Here is a 27,514-nt window from a genome sequence, read left to right as displayed (position 1 = left end):
ATTATTAATGCCCCGTCATGGAAATCTGCCCGCCATTACACCCTGTCGTCGTAATTCCTCACAACCCCATTGGCTTTTACATTCACTGCTTGAATCCCACCACACATGGGAATCCTGTTAGCTGCTAAATTTTTGGGATCCCACCACTGCCCCCCCCCCCCTCCCCTTGCCAGCTCTTGTTCTTGTAGGCTCAGTGAACGATTGGATGCTCAATTGTTCTCATCAGAGTAATAGGCAGCGAAGTCACATGTGAAGCTTATAGGAATCAGTGAGCTTGAAATAGCCAAGTCCCTCTTTGTGTCTGCCTGTTAAATACTCTGCTTCGCAGAGCCGAAGAGAAGGAACAGGAGTTCTCCTGGGGATAAGTTAGGTCTGGTTCACTTATCTGGCCTAGCTTGAGACGTGCACTGAGCTGATCACATTACCGATTTTACTCATACAGGGGTGGATTGGCCGTTAAGGTCACTTGAAAAAGTCTTCAGTGGCTAATGGTCTGGGAGCTCCCGCCCCCCTTTGGCAGGGCCACCCTGGTCCCACATGAGCCAGCCAACCTTGCCCCACAATGGGGGGGGGGCATATGCCTGCTTCTCCCTCCAACCCCCCCCCCCCACTTTCTTCAGGGGGTTTGATCTCTGTTGCCCAGAAATCAACTGTAATAGCAGGAGACCGCAGTCTGGGTATGTTGACTATAGGAAGCTATTTTAAGGAAGTGTTTATATTAGAGGTTTGCTTTGCTGAATTGTATTTTGTAGAATTTTTAGTATTCTTGTAGGAAAGAATGCACACGTATGCTGTGATCCTAGGGGTTTGAAGCCGCACCCCTCTGTCTATCTTCCTGGTCAAGCTCGTCTTAACATCCCACACAAAGTGAGTGTTGCTGTCGGCACTGTCCCAACGCTGCAAGGGACTCAATTCCTCATATCCTGCTGTACTGTTCGAGGTATAATGATATTAGAACCGATCTGGGAGCTTTACTACCTCTAGAATGTATAGTTTCTTCTCAGGTTGATTCAAGATGTATTAAAAAATAGCGGGTGTGAAACGGGTGTGAAGTCAGTATAAACCCTCTTTTACACCGCTTTGAAACCCTTTTACAATCTCTTTTCACACTGCTGTTTTTTGGCCCATGGTAAATCAGCCTCAGACAAACTAAAGAATGTCTAAGCTATTGAACAGACATTCTAATGTAGAAATTCTCTGGAAGCTTAAAGTTGCTACATTTTTAATCCATGTTCTACAAGGATATAACAATGATCCTGTTATTGTACTTGGAATGTATGGTACTTCTGGTTTATGCCTAATAAAAAAACAGATTAAAAAGAATATACAATACAGGTCGAAGGAAATCTACTGGTGTTTAGTAATTTCCAGGAGAAAGTCTGCCACTATCGTACAGAGAGAAGGATCGGGGTTGTCCAACAAGTAGTGTAATCTAATTAGAATTGGGGAGCTTGGGGTAAATGTAAAGGAGTAAGATTCTACATACTTGGATCTGATTTCCTTGGAATCTGAGACAGTGTAGCCAGTAATAATTGTGGTGGGCCAGAGATTCAACTGAGCCATCGTTACATGGGCACAATCTTTTAGCCTTTTCTTGCTTATTAAATCTGCCATGTAACAAGGCAGAAGGTTTATGCCTAATAAAGGTTTTTGGATTGGGTTGGAATATAGTGACTTACACCCCAGGAAAAGTAAGTATGAATTATAGTTGTTTGAGGGCATGTATATATGCATACCTGTTGTTGTTTTTTCTTTTGTATTTATTATTTACAGGGATAGGCTTGATAAAGCCTGGGTGAAATAACAATCCGGAAGTGTTATGGCCTATTGTGTATTTTCTTTGTAAAGGCAACTGGCCTAATGCACATTTTCCTGATATATATTTAATTATTGTGAAGGCATCTGAGTATCCCTGCTAGTGAGTAAAAACAAAAAGTAGTTTTGAAATTTATTTTTGGAATCTGTCGGGCGATTCCATCCTTTAGCTTTCGGGTGTAGAGGGGTGTGATTATTACCTGCCTGGAGGTTGGCAACCTGTCTCAGCGACTGGACCGCAGGCCCAAGCCGTGCCAGGAAGGAGTCTCTTTGGGTTTCGGACCATTGAAGGCAGAACATGGGATCAGAAAACACGCTTTTTGAGTTCCAGAAAGTCAAGGATAGTAATAATAATGATGATGGATGATGTATAAGATGAATTAATATTGAGTAACGAGTCTGCATTAGTTAGGTAGATAAAGTTTGATAATAGGTTGGTGTTAGTTAAGTAATAGATTTAAGATAAACAATTAAGAAATAGGAATCGTAGAGTTTATTAGAGAACATTGTATTTCTCAGCAAAAGTATAAAAGTCAGAGCAGTAAAGATACAAAAATGAAAGAACAGGAAAAAAGGAAGGAAATAAAAGAGTGAGAAATAACTGGGATAAAGCCCACCGATTCAGACCTGGAAGGTCAGTAATTTCAGACGGAGTCAATTAAAGGGGAAGAAGCGTGTATATCCTAGAAAAATCAATAAATAACATTTAAAAAGAGACTTAAATTAGTCTCTTAGAAAGGATACAGTGAAATAGATTAGTTGATGGTTGTTTCGTTTTTCAGTTTATATATAGGTCACTACTTGACCAATATAGATTGACGAATGTTATGTTGTGCAGACAAAAACTGAATATGTTGGATATATAAGTGTTGTAACAAGTTCTTGCTTATTGTAAAATGTTTTAAAACTTAATAAAATTTTCTATTAAAAAAAAACACACGCTTTTTGTACACCGACAGGAAGCGCACCGCAATAATCTGAGACCCAACAATAATGGCATTAGTGATAAAGGAAGCTGAAAACGTCTTAAGACAGTACCAGAGGAAGGAGGCAGCAAGAAAGTCCAGATTAGTAAAGACTGCCCTTACCGTGGAGAGGATTTGCGTGGGATTATGACAAGAAGGCAGCGGGGTCAGGGTTAGGGAAGCATTATCAGGTGTATTACAAAAATCTGTCCGCCAGGGAATGGAAGGTCGGCCCATTGTGGGAGAATCAAGGTTGGGGCCACAGTGGGCTAATGGAGGAAAGTTGTTCCCTAGACAGGAATTATGAAGCTTGTAACTGGACAATGAAAAGCAGAGTGAGAGGATTTACCAGCAGCCGTGGAGACTGCCCAGCAGGAATGAATTGTTGGGTAGTATAATAATAGCTCCTTTAATGGTTTACCTGGCATTTAAGAGGATCAACCGCTCTCAATACGGTTGCAGATAATTTTCAGCTAAGGGTGGCCGCACGGTGCCTTCCAGGTACAGCTCAGCCTGCCTGTCACAGTTGTCCTGTATTTTCTGAACAAATTTTATCACAGGTTTTGGCACCTAAATGGGTCCCATAGAACTCCATTTCTTCTGTGGTGGAAATTCTGTAGATCCTAAATAGTTGTCAAACAAGATATTTTTCTTCCGCACACGTATATAGAATGCATTTTCAAAACCACTTTTCACAACCTGTTTGCAAGTGGATTTTGCTATTCCGCACAGCTTCAAAGAGCATTGAAAGCAGTTTGAAAGTGCATTATTCTGCATGTGCGGGAGGAGCCATAAATGAAGGGTTTGCGGCGCCACAGTCAACCAACTCCACTTGGAAGAGCTGGAACCATTTGGAAGTTTTGCACGTAACTCAACTGGATCAGGACTACATATCAGTGTGGATGCTAAACCATGTGATTTCTACAGAAGGTTTGGCACCATCAACACCATTTTCTTTCCTTGGTCTGCTACGGTTACCATCCACCCACCATCCTCCAGGTAGGGCTGAAACGTCTCCTGAGATTAAAACTGATCTCCGGTCTGTACAGACCAGTTTCCCTGGAGAAGACATCTTTGAAAGGGGGTTTCCCTGGCATCATATCACTGGCTGACCTTTTCCACACAACCAAAATAAACAATTTGAGACAAGAAATAAAACGTTTCCTCCATGGAGTTCTGGAAAGTTTCCCCCTGCCTGGAAACGTTTTATATGCATCCTCTTTTGTAACGATTCTTTCACCCAAGGACGTAGGTAAGGGGTGGTGGTTCTCGGGTTCAACCCCCCCCCCCTTCATGTCTGAAGCTCCGCCCACCCGTTTGTGGTTTTTAAAAACATTTTAGTGGGTTTTTTGGTTTTTAATTCGTAGGCCTGCAGGGTTTAGGCTAGGAGCACCAAACCAGGATTGCTTGGGGACACTTCTGATATCACCCAGGTTTGGTGAGTTTGGGGTCCAGCTATGGACTCCCCTGTGCACCGTTCTATCCTCCCATTGTTTTTTTCCTGTGGGAGCTAATAAAAGATGTGGGGGTTGCTACACTTTGAGGGTCAGTCCATAACTTTGGACCTCCTGACCTGGGCAAACTTCAATTAAACCTGGGTGGTACTCATGAGAGAGTGTCCTAAAGTGATACCCTGGAAAGTTTGGTGCTTCTAGCCATCAATTGCACCCCTGACAGCAGGCACTCCCCATTTCCCCTTAGATTCTCCTTTAAATCCACCCCTTCCCAGCATGGATTTAAAGGGAGAATCTGAGGTCCTCAGCTAGAAGAAGAAGAAGAGTTAGATTTATATCCTCCCTTTCTCTCCCCTGTAGGAGACCCAAAGGAGCTTGCTATCTCTTTCTCCCCTCCCCCCCCCCCCCCAGTAAACACCCCTGTGAGGTAGGTGGGGCTGGGAGAGAGCTCCTCGAAGCCAGTGTGACTCAGCCCGGGGTCACCCAGCTGGTGTGTTTGGGAGCGTGCACAGGCTAATCTGAATTCCCAGATAAGCTCTCCACAGTTTCAGCTGTGCAGAGAGCAGGGAACCGAACCCGCTCCCTCCAGATTAGAATGCACCTGCTCTTAACCTCTACGCCTACATTGGAAAGTGATAACTGTTTCAGGGTGGGGGATACACTTTCACAACAGCATCACTTTCAATGTTGTTTCTAACTGGGAATCCCAGAGATTCTCCCTTTTTTAGGGTGGGATTTAAAAGGAGAATTTGGCCTCTCTAGTTCAAAACACCTTTGGAAAGTGATGCTGCTGGCGGTGGACTCCATCACAATCACAGGGCTTCCATGGAGGGCCCTCCCTCCTCAGCAAAATCCTTCAGATTTTGCACTGGGCTCCATTTTCCCTCTATGCCTCTGCCCAGAGGGGAGGGCAGAAGGAACTGGGAGCCCAGCTGGTGGGGCAGGGAGGGCAGGGCGGGGAGTCTGCCGGGCCACCAGCCTCGGAGAGCTGCTTTTATAAGTGCTAGCCTCGGGCGGGGCTTGGGGAGGTGTGGCTATGCCCTGGGTGGGTGGGGTACTGAACCCCCCCCAACCCCCCCTAACAATCTATACCTAGGTCCCTGCTTTCACCGGAAACATTTTAAAAACATTTTAATGGGTGAGTCATCTATTTATTACGTTTCCCTCACCTCTCTGCAGCTCCATGAACTTCTTCCTCAGACCGTTTCCTATCACATCACTGAGCTCATTCCATTCCTTCTCACCTGAACTTCTTCATCATTTCTGGGGGTGGGGATTATTTTGGGGGTTAAAGCTTCAAAGCTTCGATTACACAAACTATGGGAAATTGAAGCACAAGGCACTGAAGCATCAAAGATTCCACAGAGAATTTTTTTTTTGGAAAAACACAAAATGGCAGCCATTTTGGAGAGTAGAGCTGTTGTAGTGAAAAAAAACGTTTTGCGAACGTTCTGCAAATGTTTTCAGGGACTCGTGGGGAATAGGCCCCGGCCGATCTCCCTCCCATACCCAAGCTCTGCATTTCCTAGGCTTCGCTCCCAAATCTTTGGAGATTTCCCAGTTCACAGTTGGCAGCCCTAACTACAGAGATCAATTCATCTGGAGAAAATGGCTGCATTTGGAGCTTTAGCCTCTATAAACTATATATTCATTGTTGTTCTCTACTTCTCCTAAGCTTCTGCTTCCCAGACTCCACCCTCAAATTTCCCAGCAGTTTTCCAACCTGGAGATGGCAAACCTAGTTGCCAACTTCCAGGTATGGCCCAGAGATCTCCTGGGCTTAAAATCACTCTCCAGTCTACAGATAAAATGGCTGCTCTGGAGGATGGCCTCTATAGCATTGTGTCTCTAACCCTAACCCCTACCCTCCAAGGGTCTGCTACCCTCAAATCTCCACAAATTTCTAGTCTAGTTGGCAACCCTTCCGCCTACAAGAGGGTTGGTGTTAGGGTTGATTAATGGTATATCATTAGAATAGATTCTAAGCTACAGTTTTTTCTAGCTCTGAAATTTGAGGGCTAGGTTCTAAGTCTGCAGAGCACTCATGGTATGCTGAAGGGCGTCCTGCCCAATCCCCTGCAAACTCCAGATAAAAAGGATCAGGCACAACAGATGATGTGAGGGATCAAGCCACCTGAAACCATGCAGAGCTGTCACTGTGCATGATTAGGACAAATCTAACCCTAGACCAAATGAACTCCATCACGAAGCAGTGGTTCAATGAAGTCTTCCTGTAATGCTGACACCTTTAATACAGTTCTTCATGCTAGGCACCCCTAGCCATATAAAATTATTTTGTGTTCGAACTCCTAAGACCATCGGAAAAAATGTTTCCGGGATGGTCCTAGGTGACCCTTGTGAAAGGGTTGTTTGACCCCCAAAGGGTTCGCAACCCACAGACATTGCACAGACCGCATTACCCCATATGTCCCAGTTCATCCTCTGCGCTCAGCAGAGGCAAATTTACTGGAGATCCCTGGCCCCTCGAAGGACGGCATAATTTCCACTCAGGCCATATTGCCAGGGTCTCTTACTGCTCTGGGTAATCCGCCTGGTGGGACACACCACCATCAGTTGTCCTGGGACTTCCTGGACCTTGGAGAACTCAGAGGTCTGTGGGTGATTAATCCACATCTCCACCGGCCTTTGGAACTGTTCCACCAGTCAGCTGCTAGTGCCTCCACCCCTTTTCTGCTAGTAGGGTCCCATAACATCATTGGGGACCCATTTCTGGGGAAGTTGTTGGATATGGGTTTCGTGGGCTACTATTTTAGAATATAACTGTTTTAAATTGTGCCGGTTTTATATATGATTTTATATGTTGTTCATCAGCTCTTATCAAGGCCTTTGGGGATAGAGTGAAATGGGCCAAATAAATAAATAAATAAATAAATAAATAAAGAAAGAAAAAAATAAATAAAGAAAGAAAGAAAGAAAGAAAGAAAGAAAGAAAGAAAGAAAGAAAGAAAGAAAGAAAGAAAGAAAGAAAGAAAGATGTTCCTTCAATTTTCTTCCTAAGAACACCAAAGTTCCATAAAATGCCTACACCAATTTCCCCCTCCGCCAAGACACAAACACCGTGGAATTCTTTGACCAACAGGGGAACTGTTCTGAAGTGTCTGAGGTAAGCGTCTAAAGGTTTAAACATTCAGCTAGCCGAACACCAGCTAAGTTTAATCCAGGTCCTGACTCAAATTGACAGGGACAGGTTGCACCGTGGAATAATCTCTTTAAATAGCTGCTGCCCGTCTTCAAAGTCATCCGTTTCTCCCGGCTTGAGTGGGAGGACGACAGTCGGCAACCTGTCAGCTGGGCACGTTTCCTGGGATTCGCTGCCCTTCCTGGCAGAATTTGGAAAGGCGTGTTTTGTCCGTCGCCTGGGACTCCTGCTGTTTCAGTAACAACCGAGGGATTGGCTATGAATTTTGTGGCACAGTTTTTCTACTCGGGGGGTATAAAGAACCAAGATCCCAGGAGATGCTTTGAGGAAGAAGAAGAAGAAGAATATGATCCTTTCTGGCCAAGGTTGGAGAAAGCTGCCATGTGACGTAGACCTAGTGTTGGTTTCTTCCCCTTAGGAAGGATGGTTGTACCTGGGGCCGGAAGCCTAGCTGCAACCTCCCCGGGACCTTTCCTGCCTCCGTATGCGGTGTCAGAGTTGGAGTATTGCTTCGCACTTCTGTAAGGTTACATGACATCATTAGTCGTGGCTTTTATGGTGGGTAATAATAACGGGAATGTGTTCTTCTATCTTTACCACTCCTCATTCTGTAGAAATTACCAAGAGCGTGAAGTGTTTTAAGGGTACTTACAAAATTCATCCCGTCTTGAACAAACCTGCGCCGTGGTGGCAAACCTTTGGCACTCCAGATGTTATGGACTACAATTCCCAGCAGCCCCTGCCAGCATGGCCAATTGGCAGGGGCTGATGGGAATTGTAGTCCATAACATCTGGAGTGCCAAAGGTTCACCACCACTGTGCTAGGGAAGTCTTGGTGCTTTTCTCCAAATTTGTTTCTTTCAAAGAGGAAAAAAAAATGTTTCTTTCAAAGAGATTTAAAAAACAACCCTGAGAAAATAACAGAGATGTGAGCTTATTTTAAATCTGGGTTTTTTTGTGGGGGGGGCGGGGGGCGTTAGTTTGGTAGCTGTGAAGTGTCAAGTTACCAAATGGGTAAAAAAAGATGGCCATCTCATGGGTTTCAATGCATTTCTTTCTGGTCTCCACTTTGGGTGCGTTTCTTGAAGTTATTGTCACAATTCACTGTTTGAAAAGAGGGTCCTGGAGAGAGGCTGATTCTGCACTGGCCAAAATAACAGCAGTGTTAGCCAAAATGGTGTGAAAAGCCAGTATATAAAACCCTTTTACTAATTGCTTTAAAACCGCGCTTTACAACTGCTTTCTTACACTGCTGTTGTTTTGGCTCCATCTGGAATCACAGCCCTTGCAACATGGATACTGGGAATGGGAGGCTGCTAAGGTTGCCGGGTTCCTCCTCGCCACCCTCAGGGGATGGGGGGTAAGTTTGTTGGCTCCAGGTTGGGAAAGCCCTGGAGAATTGAGAGTGGTGCCTTGGGAGGACAGGAGCCCCACTGGGACACAATTCCATGGAGTCTACCCTCCAAAGCATCTGTTTTCTCCAGGAGAACTGATGTCTGTAGTCTGGCTGTAATTCTGGGGGATCCCCAGATCCCCCATGGGCTGCCCTTAGAGCAGAGGTGTCCAACTCTGGCACTTCAGAGGTTAGACTACAATGGACTACAATTCCCATTGGCAATTGGCCGTAATGCAGGGGAGCTGATGGGAACTTGCAGTCTAATGGATTCAAGTGCTGTAGAGTTTGGACACCTCTGCCCTAGAGCGAATTGTATTGCAGCTGTGTCCGGGGTCATCCGTGAAGATTAAAGAGCTATTGTGGAACGTCCTTTCACCTCCCAGCTCTGGAGTTCAAAGAGCTGATCCTGAACAACAGTTCGGGTTACAGGGAAGTACGTCATGTCAGCGGAGCTTGGGGTCCCAGCCCTTCCCAGTCACAAGTGGGGTTGCAACACGGTAATTACAGGCTGAAGATTGCTTTCAAGTAAGCCATTCAAATTGCTATTACATAATGTCTTTATGCTGGAGCTGGGGCAGCCAACTTTCGTTTCACAGACCACATCTAATTTTGTTTAGTCCTTGACGGCCTTACCCAATAGCAGTCAAGGAGTGCTTCGAAAAAGAGAGACATTACCCAGTTAATGTCGCTCAAGTGACTAGGAAATACACATTAAAGAGCTTGCAGGAAAGAGGAGAGGTATTCTGTGCTTTTGGTGGTACATCATTCTTGAGTGCCCCAACAATATCCATAGCTTTGGACCCCCTGGACCAAACTTCACAAAACCTGGGTGGTATCAGTAAAAGATTCTCCTGATGATAAACACTCCCAGGTTTGCAGAAGTTTGTCTGTGGGGGTCCAAAGTTATCGACCCCTCAAAGGTAGGTGGTGGTAGCCTTTATTCCTCTGCATTAGCTCCCATTGGAAACAATGGGGAGTTGGGGGTGAACACCCTCTAAGGAGTCCATAATTTTGACTCCCCAAGGCAAACCTTCCAAACCTCACCAAACCTGGGTGATAGCATCAGGAGAGTCTCCTGAAACATCCCTGAAATTTTGGTGCTGCTAGCTTAAAAACTGCACCCTCTGCAGGCAAAAAAATGGAAAAACACTGAAAATACAAAAAATCCCACAAACGAACCTGCAGTTTTTGCGCCCCGCACAGGGCTGCGCCCAGGGCAACTGCCCACTTTGCCCAATGAGAGGAACACCTCTGTCTGCATGCCAGAAATGTCCTGCCAATTCAGCTAGATGGTGCCAATGTTCTTACAGAGCTTCTCCATGGGTCAGGGGTCAGTTGTGTGACTTCGGCTTTTTCGGAGCAGTTATGAGGTTGAGGTGGTCATAGATGCTGTCTTGCTCTTTGAAAAAGCAGGATGGGGCATGTTCGTCAAGAGGACATTCTACCAGTTGCATCTGCTTCATCAACTCTCTCATGACCTGGATTCATTCTAGGTGGCCACCCTGATCCATGCTTCTGTAACCGCATGGATAGATTACTGCAATATGTTCTATGTAGGGCTGTCCTTGAAGACAACCCAAAAATGACAACTTGCCCAGAATGCAGCAGCCCAACTATTGTCAGGGGTTAGCTGCTGGGAACTTAACTGCCTATTTTGAAACAGATACAAGCAGGGGCATACCTGCCAGAGGAACTTGGGGTAACCCATGTTCTCGGGCACCACCCATCTGGTCATGTGGAGGGTGCAAAATGCCCCCTCACAGACCAAAGCCTTCTGCAGGCCCACTGGGCACCCCTTGGCCCAGCCCCACACGAGGCAGCAGGGTTGGGCCTATGGCGTTTGGGTGTGTGTGGCAGCAGCCCCTCCTGGCTCAACTGCCATTGGCGGTGCCCCTGCTGCCTCCAAAGACAAGGCATCAAGGACACTGCCGATGGAGCCAAGGAGTCTGGGGAGCAGCCCGGTGGTGGTTGCAGCAAGTCAAGCCCACCGGGCTGCTGCCATCCTACTCCCCACCTGGCTAACCCTCCCCATGGAAGCGGTGGCCCTGCTGCCTCCAAAGACGAGGAAGCAGGGCCAGCACCAATGGAAGTTGAGTTGGGGGGTGGCAGCAGTTGGCAAGTTGTGGCAAGCCAGGGAGCTCACGAGGCTGGCTGTCACTCGCCCAATCCAGGCTCCATTGGCACCAGCCCTGCTGCCTCCAAAGACGAGGTAGCAGGGCCACCACCGATGGAGGTTGAGGAGAGCGGCAGCAGCTGGTGGGTTGCAGCAAGCTGGGGGCCCACCAGCGGCCGCTACTCCCCAGCTGCTGCCACCCCCTGGCTCAAGTGGGCCATGGGGGGGCGGGTGACACCACCGAGGCAGGTGATGCCCCCGAGCACCATTTCCCCCTGATTGGCAACAAGAACTGCCAGTCAGTTTCTGAGTTCAATTAAATTTCATTAATCCTTAATAGGCATAAATTAAAATCACAGAGACACATCCTGCAGCCTCTAGCCATGGATCAACAAGACTAAGGAAGGAAATCATCTACATAGTTTAACGGCCAGATCCGAGAGCTGCAAATTCATATCAGATTTGGGGGAAATTGCTAAGAAGAATAAATACACCAATAAAAATTATCCAAATATCGACACAATTTGATATCATTTTACAATATTAATAAAACCAATTACCAATTTAAAAATAAAGTAAAACAGCAGTAGGTATCCAAACAGGCATAATTAATAATACCAAAAAGATTTTATAGGGCCTTTCCCACTCATTTTTACGTAGAAGCCCCGCTGGGCTACTCTTCAAGTCGGTGAAGTAGTCTTCAGCACTCCCTACCTACAGGGTGGGCATACAGCTAAGCCGCCTCGACGCTGCAGCTGGAAACAAGGCAGCCCCTCAGTAGCAAGGCATCCCTGGCGCCTGGAGAGAAAGCGGGTCGGAGGACGCCTCAAGGCTGGCTGCAAGGTTAGGATGCGCGCACTGAAGACTGGAAAGCAGCTACGCATAGGGATCATCACTTCGAGTGGGGAAAGGCCCATGGCTTTTGGGTTTAATCACATTGCTAAAAAGTTGGCTACCAGAACAATGGTTCTGGTGTCGTAACCAGACAGAAAAAACTGAATTAGCTGAATCTTGATTACAAATCTTTTGGTCTGAAGTGAGGCCAGAAGGCACTCATGACGAGGACCTTCATATAATTGACATTCAAGGAATCAATTCAAGGTGCTGGTTATGACCTTTCCAGCTCTTCACAACTTGGGACCCACGTATTTGAAGGACCATCTCCTTTCATTCGTTCCTGGGCCCCAACTACGGCCATTAGGGAAGCCATCTGTTGGCTGTCCCATAATTTAGGGCAGGGGTCTGTAACCTGCGGCTCCGGAGCCGCATGCGGCTCTTCCAGCCTTATTCTGCGGCTCCACGTGGCCTGGAGGTCGGAGGGTATCATGGGCATGTCCCTCCAGGAAAGGTGAGTGGAGGGGCCAAACTGGAGGTGGATTCGTGCGGGGCTGCCTCTCTGGCTCAGTAGATCTTCAGGGCCGTGGAAAACAGGTCCAAATGGCTCTTTGGGTGGTAAAGGTTGCTGACCCCTGATTTAGGGCAACCTGTCAGGCATCGACCAGAGCCAAGGGCTTCTCTCTGAGGAAAGGGTTCCCTGAAGAGGGGAGGGGAGGCCTTTCTTAGAGATCTTCAGGAGGTGCTGCAGTGCCTGTGCATTTGTTGAAGGGGTTTGAATGACAGGCATCTTTTCAGGCGGGGAGAAGGTTTGCTGTTTTATTTTTGGGTTGAAACAAAACGCTTTTACCTGTTGGAAGTGGCATTCAGCCATAAGGAAAGGCAAGAGATCATTGTATTGTCGAAGGCTTTCACGGCCGGAATCACTGGGGTGCTGTGTGGTTTCCGGGCTGGATGGCCGTGTTCTAGCAGCATTCTCTCCTGACGTTTCGCCTGCATCTGTGGCTGGCATCTTCAGAGGATCTGATGGTAGGGATGGAAAGCAAGTGGAATATATATACTGTGAGGTCAAAAGGTGAGGCCATCTGAATAGAGCAGCCTGGCATGTGAGTCACAGAGAAGTCTGTAGCATGGGAGTAACAATGAAGATAGCAAGGTCAATAGGTGAATGGATCTGAATAGAAGTATCCTGGTCTTTGTTTCCTTTGAGTGCTATAGTCTATAGTTGTCCTGTGTTTGTGTGGAGCTGATCAGTCACTGTCTTGATTCTAGAGTTTTTCAACACTGGCAGCCAAATTCTGTTCATGCCAGGCTACTCTATTCAGATGGCCTCACCTTTTGACCTCACAGTATATATACTCCACTTCCTTTCCATTCCTACCATCAGATCCTCGGAAGATGCCAGCCACAGATGCAGGCGAAACGTCAGGAGAGAATGCTGCCAGAACACGGCCAGACAGCCCGGAAACCACACAGCACCCCAAGATATCATTGTTTTAATAAGTAAACAAAGGTAGATTCTGCACAGGAAAAATATAATGGGTGTAGGAAGCAATACAAACGATGGGGGGACGGGGGACTTCGTACAAGTCCTGTCCCCAAAACAAGTCTGCCCTGTTTTGTTTCCCTCAACCCACGATTTTTGAAAAATGCTACACCAGTGATCCTTGTGCAAAATCGTGGGTTGGAGCCACTCCTGAGCAAACAGCCAGGTAGGAGGCACTTTATTTCCCTCCATTCTGCCGCCCCTTTTTTTTGTTTTGTTTTGTTTGGATTTATATCCCCCCTTTCTCTCCTGCAGGAGAATCAAAGGGGCTGACAATCTCCTTGCCCTTCCCCCCTCACAACAAACACCCTGTGAGTTAGGTGGGGCTGAGAGAGCTCCGAGAAGCTGTGACTAGCCCAAGGTCACCCAGCTGGCGTGTGTGGGAGTGCACAGGCTAATCTGAATTCCCCAGAGAAGCCTCCACAGCTCAGGCGGCAGAGCTGGGAATCAAACCCGGTTCCTCCAGATTAGATACACGAGCTCTTAACCTCCGACGCCACTGCTGCTCCTGCCTTTGCCCTGCCATTGGAGGGAGACCCCTTTTTCTTTTATTTTCTTTTGCGTATTTAGCTACGCATGCGCAACACGCAAAAGAAAAAGGGCTACACAGCTATGTAGCTACACAGGCGCAGCCAATTGTATTGGCTTTTTTTGTATCCCCTTTTTTCTTAGGGGATTTATTAGTAGGACGCCATCGGTATATCTGATATTAGGACGCTGCGTTTTAATGGGTTTGGTTTTTAACATGTATAGAGCTACTACTTAATGATTTATTTAATTAAATTTGATATTATTGATTTTATTTTGTGCTCTATCTATATGTTCTGTTCACCGCCCTGAGCCCTCTGGGGGAGGGCGGTTTATAAATATAAATAATAATAATAATAATAAAATAATAATGATGTGGGTAAATAGTTTCCTAGCGGTGAGTTCCGTATCCCAGTGGCAGAGTAGAGAGGAGACATCTGTAAGACCTATGCAGCTCTTGCGCCAGAGGCTCAAGGGAGAGATGTTGTGCTACCTTGAGAAGTAACTGCACCATTCGAGGTCTTCAAATGGGTGCCTCTCACCAGCGATCCCATTCTTGGTTTATGTGATCCGCCTGCCACTGCCACAGCTTCGTGAGATCCAGTGGCTACTTTACTTGACGATGTAAAGGGTTGAGATTCGCGTTCGATGCATGTCTGGAATCAGAGTTGTTCGATGCATGTTTGGAAGCCACCTGAATTTTTTTTCTTATTCTCAAAAAAAATCCCCCTTTTCCAAAATGGTTCTCTAAGGTCGTTTCCCCACTTACCTCGACCCAAGGTTGCTGTGCGCTACTCCCAGCGTGCATCATTTCTGGCGCGCTCCCGGGCTTCCCCACGCCGTTTTGAGGAGCGCCGTTTTGAGGAGCGCCAGGAATGACGCGCGCTGAGGGGGCGCAACAGCGGCAGCGTCGGGGCGGCTGCGTTGTCGCCGCCCCTGTAGTGGGGAGTGCCGGGGGATCCCGCACTACTTGGGGAGAGTAGCGCGCAGCAGCAGGTAAGTGGGGAAACGACCTAAGATGGCAAACACTTGGCCTTGGTAAGCCAGACAAACTATCGTCTTTCTCCTGCCACTGATGGGGTGGGTTCACTGCTACTGTGTTGTGCCCCTGAGAGGGAGGTAAAATGTTTTCATTTCCATGTGTTCTTTTACTCTTTTATTTAAAATTTATCATCTGTTTTTTCTGTGCTTTCTCTCACCCTTCAGCTCTGCAAAAAAGCTATTTGTCAAAAAGTAGGTATTAAAATAATTTTGAATGCCTTGCTAATCCCAGTAAAACGGCAATGGAAAAAAAATATTGGGGCATGTATTCATACTTCACAGAAATTTAATAGGTCTGTGTTTTCCCCTTGCAAATATTAAATATCTGCTTGTATAGGTGTGAGTTTAAATCGTTTTACACAGCATGCATGGTATTTTTGTGTGCGAAATTACTGCAAGATAAACTAACTTTTTATAAAGTTGACCAGAATGTTAGTGCCAATGCAAAGAAATGCATCCATTTTTTTTTAAAAAAAATAGTGCTAATAAAATATTGTTACTTTTTTGTTTATCTCATATTTCAAACACACAAGTGAAACACCTTGAATCCCCAAGGTCCAAAGTCTAAAGTAATTCCAATAAACTCAAAATATAAATCCAACCTATTAAACTACAACAAAAAGCATTGATGAACATTCCCAAGGATATCAACACTGTTTCATTAATCACTGTCGTATATCAGAGTCCTCTTCACAGTAGTTCCTTGCAGGCAGCACGGCGTGTTCTTCCTGAGACCAGTTTGGAACAGAATCCCCCCAAATCCTTTTTGCCACAGCTGGACGTCTTCCTGGAAAGACACCAGATGAGTCTTCCAGCTTGGTGCTGCCCTAGGACAGTGGCGAACCTCTGGCACGGGTGCCAGAGGTGGCACTCAGAGCCCTCTCTGTAGGCACGTGCAAACAGAGTCACCCCCCGCCCCCCCACACACACAATTAGGCTGGCCTGGACCCCTGGGCTCAATTATTAGCATTAAACCTAAGACCTAGTTTTGGGGAAGCAGCATAGGTAACCCTGTTAAGCGCTGTTAAACCCCACTGATTTTCAGGCAAAGAACTAAAGCGTGATCCTTTACCAGGGAGTAAGCTCGGTTGCTGGCAATGGGGCTTGCTTCTGAGCAAACCCTCCTAGGGTCGTGATTCATCCGTTGGAAGAGTTGCATGGTTGCTTCAAAGCAAAGCCACCGATGACCACCAAGCTTACTCCCGAGTAACGCACGCCTTGGAGCCAACTGTTTTTTCTGAACGAAAACCTCAGTATTCGGGTTAATTTGCCGTGTTGGCACTTTGCGATAAATAAGTGGGTTTTGGGTTGCAATTTGGGCACTCGGTCTCGAAAAGGTTCGCCAAGGGAGCAGCAGTGCCATAGGAGGTTAAGAGCTCGATGTACATCTAATCTGGAGGAACTGGGTTTTGATTCTCCTCATCTGCTTCTTGAGCTGTGGAGGCTTATCTGGGGAATTCAGATTAGCCTGTGCACTCCCACACACGCCAGCTGGGTGACCTTGGGCTAGTCACAGCTTCTCGGAGCTCTCTCAGCCCCACCTCCCTCACAGGGTGTTTGTTGTGAGGGGGGAAGGGCAAGGAGATTGTCAGCCCCTTTGAGTCTCCTGCAGGAGAGAAAGGGGGGATATAAATCCAAACTCCTCCTCCTCCTCCTCCTCCTCCTCCTCCTCTTCTTCTTCTTCTTCTTCTTCTTCTTCTTCTTCTTCTTCTTCTTCATCACTGTCCTAGGAGCAGTTCCCCTTTTCTCCTGGCAAGACAAGGTGGGGCAGCTCTGTACTAGTGTGCATCAGTGCAGCTCTTCAGGAGTTCAGTTATGGCGAGTCCTGTTCCTTCCTCTCTCCAGCCAATGGTCGATTCCGCACAGGGCAAATATAACGGGTGCAGAACACTATATAACCCATTTTGGGGCTGTAACCAGCGATCCTTTTGAAAAATCCCAGGTTGGAGCCACTCACATATGAACACCCAGGCAGGAAGCATTTCATTCCTTTCCCTTCCATCGTGCCGTCCATGGTCAGGGAGAATCTGCCTGCCATTCATTGCCCGGCCATTCCAAGGAGGCCTCTTTTTCTTTCTTTTTAAAAGAATTTTGCAGCCTGCATCTGTGTAGTGTCAGGTTCTGTGACTGAAGTCAAGAAGGGACTCTGGATTCTTGATCAGATGTCTTTATTGATAACAACAGCGTGTACCTGACTTTTTTGAAAGCCAGTTCTGACCACATATGCAATGACAACTGCCTTTATTCCCACACAGCGACCATAAATCCTTCATCCCTTTCCCCCCGGAATGTGAGAAAGACACAGCAGACAGAAAGTTGTCACTGGGGAGGCGAGCACAGACCAGCCACCTGCCGCCACCACCCCTTCAGAGTCAGCGCCAGCGTCGTTCCTAGTTATCTATAGTTGCAAGCATCAAAGGAAATGAAAGGAAGGGAAAGGCCCATTAACATAGGAGAGGGGAACAAGGGCTGCCCCTTCTCCAGAGTGGGTGTGAATGCCCCACCTGAAGGCATTCCTTTGATGGAAGGAGTGAGCACATCCTGACATAGCTATTCAGGTGCAGCTAGTAATATCATGGGACAATCGGCATGGCTGTTGTGGTTCATGTCTGCATCAGAGGTGGGATCCAGCAGGTTCTCACCAGTTCCCGAGAGTGGGTTACTAATTATTTGTGTGTGCCGAGAGGGGGTTACTAGTTGGGTCCGCTTTTCCACCTCCACGCCCTCGCCCCCCCCGAGAGGCCTACTGCCTTTGAACGTGAAGGTTCCCTATAGCAATTGCGACTAATAATGTAACTCCCTGAACTGGGTTAATCCCTTTCAGGTACTGCAATTCATGGATTCTCAGCCTTTTGTACCTTTTATCTCACCAGTCTCTATGAAAGAACCTGCGTGTTTCACCATTGCTGTGTTCAGATTTGTGAGTTGGGGCATTTTCTATAATGTGATGATTTAGAAATGACCTGGTGCCAAAAAAATTTTTGGGGTCTTGGTGGGGTGGCTGCCCATGGGGGGACATCCAACTCAGGTTTTGCCCAGGGCTCAGGTTTGCCTAGGTACGCCTCTGCCCCCTTTGCTGAGGGGGGGCTGCTGAGGGAACCTGTTACTAAAATTTTTGGATCCCACCACTGGTCTGCATGCCTGCATAGCTACGCATGTGTGGCAGGAAATTAAAAAACAGAGAGAACCATCTCTGTGTCAAGGTGCGAGAGCAACCCAGATTGTTTCTGTGGGCTCCAATCACTGCCTGCATGGCACACGTATGAACAGGGGCAAAGAAAATGAGTTCCTTTATAACGACTGCAACCCGTTATACATTCGCTGTGCAGAATCGACCACTGTTCCCTCCCCCTGTCCAGATGGCCATTGGTGTCTAACCAGTCTTATAATGAGGCCTCGACATTTCTGGGCTGATAGTGTCACATCTGGAAGTGATGTCATCACACAGGAGACGTTGAGGACTCCTTTGAAGCCTAAGATCTCCCCCATTCCTGTCGATGGTTGGGGGAACCTGGCAACTACAGTGTCAAAAACCTGACCTGGTCTTTGCGGTGGTAGCAATGCTGAGCCACGGAACTCCCGACACAAAACATATATTTAAAAATATATTATTAAAGAAAGGAAGTAAAACACGGGTTTAAAAACAATAACCGTGACCACAAAATCAAGGTGCAGTACAATTACACAATAAGTGTTTGGTGTACATAACTGAATGTCTTCATTTATATATTGTTTTACACTACTTTTCTGTTTGTTTGTTTTTAGCCTTTTTAGTTTATTCTGTCTTTTTTTGGTTTTTGGCGTTTGCCCCCTTTTTGTGGGGTGAGTTTAATTTAAACTGTAGTTTAGTTGAATATAAACTGCGGCTTGGCAAGGTGTCTCAACCAAGCGTAGGGTTACCAGCTCTGGATTGAGAAATACTAGCGATTTGGAAGGCAGAGCCTAAGTGGGGAGGGGAAGGACTTCAGTGGCATATAATGCCATACGTGAGCCAGTGTGGTGTACTGGTTAAGAGCACTCTAATCTGGAGCGCTCTCTAATCTGGAGAACCGGGTTTGATTCCCCACTCTGTCACTTGAGCTGTGGAGGCTTATCTGGTGACCAAATTAGCTTGTGCACTCCAACACACGCCAGCTGGGTGACCTTGGGCTAGTCACAGTTCTTCGGAGCTCTCTCAGCCCCACCCACCTCACAGGGTGTTTGTTGTGGGCGGGGGGAGGAAAAGGACTGATTGTAAGCCCCTTTGAGTCTCCTTATAGGAGAGAAAGGGGGAATATAAATCAAAACTCTTCTTCTTCTACGTCTGCCTTCCAAAGGGGCCGTTTTCTCCTGATGAACTGATCTCTCCCACCTGGAGATCATTTTTAATATCAGGAGATCTCCAATCTAACTGATCCCACGTAGGTGGGAATGTGCCCTGGCTATGCTTCCATGGTGTAGCACAGTCCCATTGTCTAGCATTGCAGGGGGCCAGACAGAATAAGCATCCATCCGTGTTCTTCCTTTTTATGTACCCATAAACACTTCCATTGGGCTGGATGGAGCTCTTCAATTTTAGATATCCTGTTTTTGCGTGTTTGATTGACAAGGACTATAACTGGCCCCAGCTCTCCAGAGAATGATGACTTAAAAGAAAAAACCTTTTGACCTCCCTGGGAGTTCTCCGAAAGCATGGGTTGAAAACCAGAGAATGGTTATAAAATACAATCCATCCATGGGACTCCTTGAAACAAACAGATGCGCTTGTGGTTATTTTCTGTGGTTGTAGAAGATTCCTGTGTAATGTAGGTCATAATTCAGTTGCTGTGGCTGTTAAAATGTCCATACCACAGCCTCGGGTCATTTTCTTAACCCTCTCCCAACTGAGAACAATGTTCAGTAAAGGGGAGGAGGAAACTAAAGCCTGGTTTACAGGCGCAAAAAAAAATTAGAAGTGACTTGATGGCTTGTACACACACATAATGCTGAGATGGTAGAATGGATTGGGCCACACTGGACCCCAGGTGAGGATGATCACGTTTTGGAGCGTTCCTCTCGGCAGACAGACAACTAGCCGAACAAGTGAACTCCCTCCGATGCTATCTTTCTGCTTGCATGGAGCTTCCAACGTGGAGCTGGAATCCATCATTTTCATGCAAGAGTGAGCATCCTCCCTGCTTTCACACCGTGCCATCCCATTCTGCAACATGCACAAAGTGGGCCTTGGGCTCTCTCTGTCAGACAGTTCTCAACACCACACAAATTCTTTGGGGGAAATTAACTGTGCAATCCAAAGGAGGAGTGTGTGCTAAGGGACTTTCCCAGAGGCAGAATGCCACGGCTGGGGAAGTATTCCTCAATGCCATTCGGGGGGGGGGGGGGGGTTCCCAGGGGTGGAGCTGACTTTAGTTTGATTGCAAAGGACTTTTATCCCAGAAACATTCCCTAAGCTAGCATCCAACTTAGGCCATCAAGAAGAGGAAGAGGAAGAGGAAGAGGAAGAGTTTGGATTTATACCCCCCCCCCTTTCTCTCCTGCAAGGATACTCAAAGGGGCTTACAAACTCCTTTCCCTTTCTCTCCCCACAACAGACACTTTGTGGGGCTGAGAGAGTTCTGAGAGAACTGTGACTAGCTCAAGGTCACCCAGTAGGAATGTAGGAGTGCGGAAACACATCTGGTTCACCAGATAGAGTCTGCTGCACATGTGGAGGAGTTGGGAATCAAACCCAGTTCTCCAGATTAGAGTCCACCTGCTCTTAATCCATGTATGGCTCTATTAGTCTTCCTGCAGTTCATATGCTACTAATGTCTAGAGTATGGGATTTCTTGACCTCAGTCTATTTTTCCACTACTAAAACAAACATAGCCATTTTCTGTTGTTAACTTGCCACTTGTTTTGATGGTCAGCATTTCCCCCTTCCCTCCTCAGTAGATGTACAGTTTTGCTCTTGACTGCGCTGTTAATCCTTCTCTTTGAATCGAGCACAGTTGCTTCCTTGCTTGGCTCATTCGCTCTGCTCTCTCCTGCCACCAAACTGTCTCACTCTGCACGCAGCGGTGTGTTTGTGTGTTGTGTTGTGCTGCAGAGAACATAACTTCCAAAGAATACATGGACCATCTAGCACAAGGGTCTGCAACCTGCGGCTCTCCAGATGTTCATGGACTACAATTCCCATCAGCCCCTGCCACCATGGCCAATTGGGCTCTCTCTATTGGCCATGCTGGCAGGGGCTGATGGGATTTGTAGTCCATGAACATCTGGAGAGCCGCAGGTTGCAGACCTCTGATCTAGCAACTGTGCCTGTTGAGGGCCTAATTATACATGGCTTATTGATCTAGTTGGGTTTGGCTTAGTGGTACTGACTCTAGGGAAATTCTTGGGGATTTGGGGGAAGAGACTCAGGGGAAGGGGTTCGGGGAGAGGAGGTACCTCAGCTGGGTGTCATGCCATAGACTCCACCCTCCAAAGCAGAGGGACTCATCTCTGTAGCCTGGAGGAGCTCAGTTGTCATTCCAGGACAACATCTCCAGGCACCACCTGGAGGCTGGCAACCCTGCCATGGCTTTTCCTGAACAGACATCAGCCAGACAGTAGCTTCCCAAGCATCAAAGAGGCCTGATTTAGATCAGCACTATGGACCAGAGCCTTGATCAGAAATTAGGGTTGTCAGCTCGTGGCTACAAAATACCTGGAGACTTTTGGGGTGGAGTCTGGGGAGGGCGGGGTTTGGAGAGTAGACTGATCTCAGCAGGCGATAAGGCCAGTGGTGGGATCCAAACATTTTAGTAACAGGGTCCCATGGTGGTGGGATTCAAACAGTGGCATAGCGCCAATGTGGCTGGGCGGGGCATTCCAGGGGCGGGGGCGGGCATTCCGGGGGCGGGGCATTCCTGGGCGGGGCTGTGGCAAGGACGCAGCTGCTGCGCCGGTCCTTGGGCGGGAAACGAATGCACGCAGGCGCAGGCTGCCACGCACGCCGGTGCACCTCCTGCTAGACTGCTTCAAGTTCTGCGCGCTACTGCTGAGAGGAGGGGCGTAACTAAGGCAAAAATCACGTGGCAAAACCACCCATTAGTAACCCCCTCTCGGCACACACAAATAATTAGTAACCTGCTCTCGGGAACCTGTGAGAACCTGCGGGATCCCACCTCTGGGTAAGGCCACAGAGGCCCTTTCTGCACAAATCCCCTAAAACATTTCTAAAACGTTTCAATCCACCACCACCCCCTTAACAACGATGTATGGCTGCACTCATCCTTTTGAAATGATTCCTGGCTGCCGTGGAGGAAACGCTTTATTTCCTGCCTTCAGTCGCACAGCAGCTGAAGATGTTTTCAAAACATTTCAGCCAGAGAATCATTAAAAAAAAAGATTCACTTAAAGTGTTTTGAGGCTGCGGGTAAAAAACAAGGCAGAACTCCATGGAGGAAAAACTTTATTTCCTGCCTCAAAGCGTTTTAAAAGGTTTGTGCGGAAAGGGTCATAATCCACCCTCCAAAGGAGCTGCTTTCTCCAGAGGTAGCACAACAAACCGCCAGGTGCTGAATAAGATAATATAAACCAGAAAGCGCACCCCACAAAGTAGAATTACACCCAAATAAATATCATCCGTTTCAGTTAAAGCACAGAAAATGATCTTACGCATCCAGAGATCAATTGTAAGAGCAAGAGATCACCGTTTGCCACTCAGAGATTGTCAACCCTACTTCAATTAGACCCCAGTTTTGGGGAAAAGCCACATCTTCTGTATCCCAAGTGTTCAGTCATCCACGTAACACCTTTCTTTCTTTTCTCCTAAGGGATGAAAGTACAGAGGGAAAACTGGAAGTCCCAACGCACTGTGACCGCCATTGCTTTAAGGATGGTCCAATAGGAAATGGCCCCATTGGTCAGCGGTCGTCCTCCATCACTCCTGAGAGAATGAAAGATTTTGGAGAAGAAGACTACCTCAACGGGGGCGTGAAGACCTGGGAAATGAAGATAGTGAGCCACAGTGAGGAATTGCTGAGAGACTTGCCCATCCGCCCGGAAAGGGTTAGCTTGACGGCCCACAATAAATGTATTCGATTTGAAGATATCAGCGCAGCGGCTTTCAAAATCCAGTGCGGAGTGCAGAAAACACCTTGTATGGTATGGCTTTTATTTCACAATGCAAGTTGAAGGCTCCAAAGCCAACCTGGCAAATCACTCATTTTGTGGGATATTAGCTAGATTTCAGGACAATGACGGCTACCGATTTGAAGGACCGTGGCTTCGTGGGAGCTTGTGTGTGCAAAGTGACGAGTGTTCCAGGGAAGGTTAACTTGGATTTTAAGGTTACTGTCCAGGCTCAGCTTCCTGCTGGCTGGGCTTCGTCAAACCCAGCCGGCAGGTAGTGGGAGCTCCTTATTTGGGCAGTGACTCCCGCTGATGTCACTGCCCAAATAAGGAGCTCCCTCTATCTGCCGACCAGGTTTGACGAAGCTCAGCCAGCCAGGGTGCCTCAGGGTTCCCCCTTGACCCTCCGAGGAGGGCAGCAACAAGTGGCTTGTGCAGCCACAGGGAGGTTGTCCTGGCCACGCCCCCAGCATCAGCAGAGGCCTGAAGAGCCGGCTGGTAAGCGGTAACTCACGTATAAGCCGAGGGGGCATTTTTCAGCCTTAAAACAGGACTGGAAAACTCGGCTTATACGCGAGTATATACGGTAATTATGGAAATCAGTAGTTGTGGACATCACCACTACTCCCAATGGAATTATACCTCCCTCCTTTTCAGTCATCGTGCAGCAGAAGGGTGTCTAGGACTGAGTCCAAAATGTATGCCACCTTCTTCTTCATGTTGTCCAAAAATGCAGATTGTCACAGCAGGAGAAAGCAAGGGAGGGAGGGAGTTGCATCAGAATCCAAAAGTGAGATCAGTTCTAGGTGACATTCTAGGAATCCCCCAAATCTCTATGGTAAAAACCATAGAGACGGCAAATCCCTAGAGCGTCACTCATTTATTTTCCAGATTCAGATGCAATCTCACTTTCTCCCACTGTCATTTATTAGTTTATGAGTTTATTGCAAGCTGCCTGTAGCACATACGAGGAAGGGCAGCCTATAAACTTAAACAAACAAACAATATTGGTGGGCAAGTGAGTGGCAGAAATTGAGTGTGATTGTTCCATGGAAAGCTTGCATAAACATTTTTTAAAATAAATAAATAAAATGCTAACAATCCAATAATTAAAAAACACACAGACACAATGTGAGAAATAAAATATCAGTTCCATGAATTCCATTTCATCACTATGTGGGAAAATCCACACAAATATAAAACACGTTAGTGTAGCCAGGGTTCAATTGGAGTTCCTTTGAAGATGGACCAATGCAGGCCAATAAAGTTCATTTATGGAGTTGTGCCAACAATTCCTGGAACCACCACAATCAAGATTAATGGTGACAAAAATAAGTGTGATGAGGAAGTTAATTGATGCATCAGAGGATAATGACCAAGAATGCCTAAAAATGTGCAAATGATATTGGATTTCTTATAAGTTTTTCACACATGTGGTTTCCAAAAATTTTTGTTTTCATCCAAATGAATACGGGTAAATTATGTTGTCCAAACTATAAGGCTTGGTGGAGTGACCAACCTTGTTGAACCTTTAGGAAATCTGAAGCAGGGTAGTAGGTGCCACCACAAAATGGCTGCCTTGATGAGAAAAATAGTTCTTTGCTTTTGAAAAATGTGCTATTTAATTTCCAAAGGTAGGGTAGGATTTCTTCCCTGTATGGCGAATTGAGTGGTTGCCAAGGCCAGAAGAAGTCATGAACTCGTGTTAGTGGATTTCCGTGTAAACAACACTGATTCTTCAGGAAACAGAATGTTTGCTAGCATGACAATATCTAGCTGACTCAGCCATGGACCATGTGTCTTCCATTTTGACAACCTCATCTATGGGCGTTTCCCCACTCACCACGATCCCCCCTATGCTGCTCTCAGCGCACGGCATCCCTGGCGCGCGCCCGGGCATCCCCACAACCACGCGCTCTGTGCAGGGTCATCAAAAGGCGCCAGGGATGCCGCGCACTGTCGCCGCCCCTGTCGTGGGGAGTACCGGGGGACCCCGCGCTACTAGAGGAGAGTAGCGCGGGGCTTAAGGTAAGTGGGGAAAGGCCCTAGAACATCTTTAATGGGTATAGAGTTTCCAACCATGCCTGAGCAAATGCTGAGATATTTGAGTTACTGTGGCTGGAGAGAATAAAATTGGACAAAGATGTGATGTTGCTCTATGTGAGGTGACACTCTAGGAATTTCCTGTAATCTCTTGGTAAAGATCATAGAGATGAGCATGTTGTTATGGAAGCCTTTCCCCTCACTCCTCAGATTCTTGAGGGTAGAAGATTGGGGCAGGGAGTGAAGAATTCCTTGCAGGGCCCAGGCAGTTGAAGATTCTAAATGCATATGTGCAGTTTTCCTTCAAGAGATTGCCCCTCTCTTCCCTTGTCGCAGGTACCTGCCTGAGACAGGTGGCACTCCCTGTTGGACGTGGTTTGAGTCTTAATGTAGAAGGAAGGTCATGAGGGATAAGGGAGAAGAATTAGGCTGTGGATAGAAGAACAAGAATGGACTTTGGTTCACATGCAACTATTTACATGTGAGTGAGAGGGAGTTATCTGCACCGTGCTGCATGCATGCCACATCCGTGTGGTCCTTAAATCATACTGCATCTTTTTCCATGGAGTGGAGCTAGAGCAGTGATGGTGAACCAATGGCACGGGTGCCAGAGGTGGCACTCAGAGCCCTCTCTGTGGGCACGCACAGAGTTCATCGTGGGGGGGAAATCGCCCCCCCCACACACACACATCTAGGCTGGCCTGGGCCGCCGGGCTCAATTATTAGCATTAAACCTAAGACCTAATTTTGGGGAAGCAGTGTAGGTAACCCTGTTAAGTGCTGTTAAACCCCACTGATTTTCACGCAAAGAACTAAAGCGTGATCCTTTACCTGGGAGTAAGCTCAGTTGCTGGCAATGGGGCTTGCTTCTGAGTAAACCCTCCTAGGATTGTGATTCACCCGTTGGAAGAGTTGCATGGTTGCTTCAAAGCAAAGCCAACAACTACCACCAAGCTTACTCCCGAGTAACGCACGGCTCGGAGCCAACCGTTTCCCTAAACTAAAACCTCAGTATTCGGGTTAAATTGCCGTGTTGGCACTTTGCAATAAATAAGTGGGTTTGGGGTTGCAGTTTGGGCACTCGGTCTCGAAAAGGTTCGCCATCACTGAGCTAGAGGAACTCTCTGCCACTGCGTGGATTCTGATTTGGTTGACGCAAAGCACTCAGAGCCAATATTTTTTGGGGAAAAGTCTTTAATTTATTGAGAGGTAAACATTCATCAACGATTAAAACAGCATTTGGAAATAAAACATATAGTCAGCTGATATAAAATCAATACTATCTAAGGTCAAGGCTGACTATAAATTAATAGTCTCGAAATGGTTAGCTGTGGTAGCGTTGGCTTTATTCCTTAAGAAACAAGCAAAAGCAAACTAATTTAGCTGAAGCTTGAGTTTGTAACCTTCCAAACTAAACTGAGTAACTCTTTTTGTATGTAGTCGCAGTTCATTGGTTTCAGATTTCAACTTCAAGCAGAACAGTAAACAATCTCTACTGACATAACTACACGGACGTACACAGAGAGAGCTTTTTTCAACCCCTTCAGTGTGAGGGCTTAGTGGTGGCGAACCTTTGGCACTCCAGATGTTATGGACTACAATTCCCAATTGGCCATGCTGGCAGGGGCTGATGGGAATTGTAGTCCATAACATCTGGAGTGCCAAAGGTTTGCCCAACTGCCACCGACGGGATATTCACTCTCTCAAAATTTCTCCCACCATGCAATCATCAGGTGCCACTGACTTCAACGGATTGTTGGAATGTAACCCTTAGGTCAGTGGTGGCGAACCTATGGCATGGGTGCCAGAGGTGGCACTCAGAGCCCTCTCTGTGGGCACGTGCAAACAGAGTCCCTTCCCCACACATCTAGGCTGGCCTGGGCCACTAGGCTAAATTATTAGCATTAAACCTAAGACCTAGTTTTGGGGAAGTAGTGTAGGTAACCCTGTTAAGCGCTGTTAAACCCCACTGATTTTCATGCGAAGAACTAAAGCACACTCCTTTACCTGGGAGTAAGCTTGGTTGCTGGCAATGGGGCTTGCTTCTGAGTAAACCCTCCTAGGGTTGTGATTCACCCATTGGAAGAGTTGCACGGTTGCTTCAAAGCAAAGGCACCAACTACCACGAAGCTGACTCCTGAGTAACGCATGCCTCGGAGCCAACCATTTTTTCTAAACGAAAACCTCAGTATTCAGGTTAAATTGCCGTGTTGGCACTTTGTGATAAATAAGCGGGTTTTGGGTTGCAATTTGGGCACTCGGTCTCAAAAAGGTTCGCCATCACTGCCTTAGGTGATTTCCTCACTGGTGATTAATCCTGGGACAGTCACCTGAAATATCCAGGTTTCTTTGCAATCTTCACACTGCCGAACTGCAGAACACAGATCAGTCCTGCTTCTGGCGCTCCCCCCCTCCCCGCCCTTATCATGGGATTTTCCTGGACCTGCTTGTATATGCGCCTTTTTGAAAAAAACACTCCAATGGGAGCTAATAGGAGATGGGGCTGCACATTTGAGGGTCCATAACTTTGGCCCCCATGA

At 47.0% G+C, this 27,514-nt stretch overlaps 1 protein-coding gene across 1 annotated transcript in view; it reads left to right on the top strand.

The window, feature by feature from the left end:
• The first annotated feature begins 7,519 nt into the window (after positions 1-7,519).
• Positions 7,520-27,514, top strand: part of LOC125437826 (L-threonine dehydratase catabolic TdcB-like) — a 61,981-nt gene continuing 41,986 nt past the window's right edge. The window contains exons 1-3 of the mRNA XM_048505836.1: positions 7,520-7,759; positions 15,018-15,044; positions 22,634-22,964. Coding sequence (XP_048361793.1) covers positions 7,653-7,759; positions 15,018-15,044; positions 22,634-22,964 — 465 coding nt within the window. The 5' untranslated portion in view covers positions 7,520-7,652. The remainder of the gene's footprint in view (positions 7,760-15,017; positions 15,045-22,633; positions 22,965-27,514) is intronic.

This window comes from Sphaerodactylus townsendi, linkage group LG08, assembly GCF_021028975.2.
Source record: "Sphaerodactylus townsendi isolate TG3544 linkage group LG08, MPM_Stown_v2.3, whole genome shotgun sequence".
Taxonomy (NCBI): Eukaryota; Metazoa; Chordata; class Lepidosauria; order Squamata; family Sphaerodactylidae; genus Sphaerodactylus; species Sphaerodactylus townsendi.
This window is presented reverse-complemented; position numbering and strand designations above follow the sequence as displayed.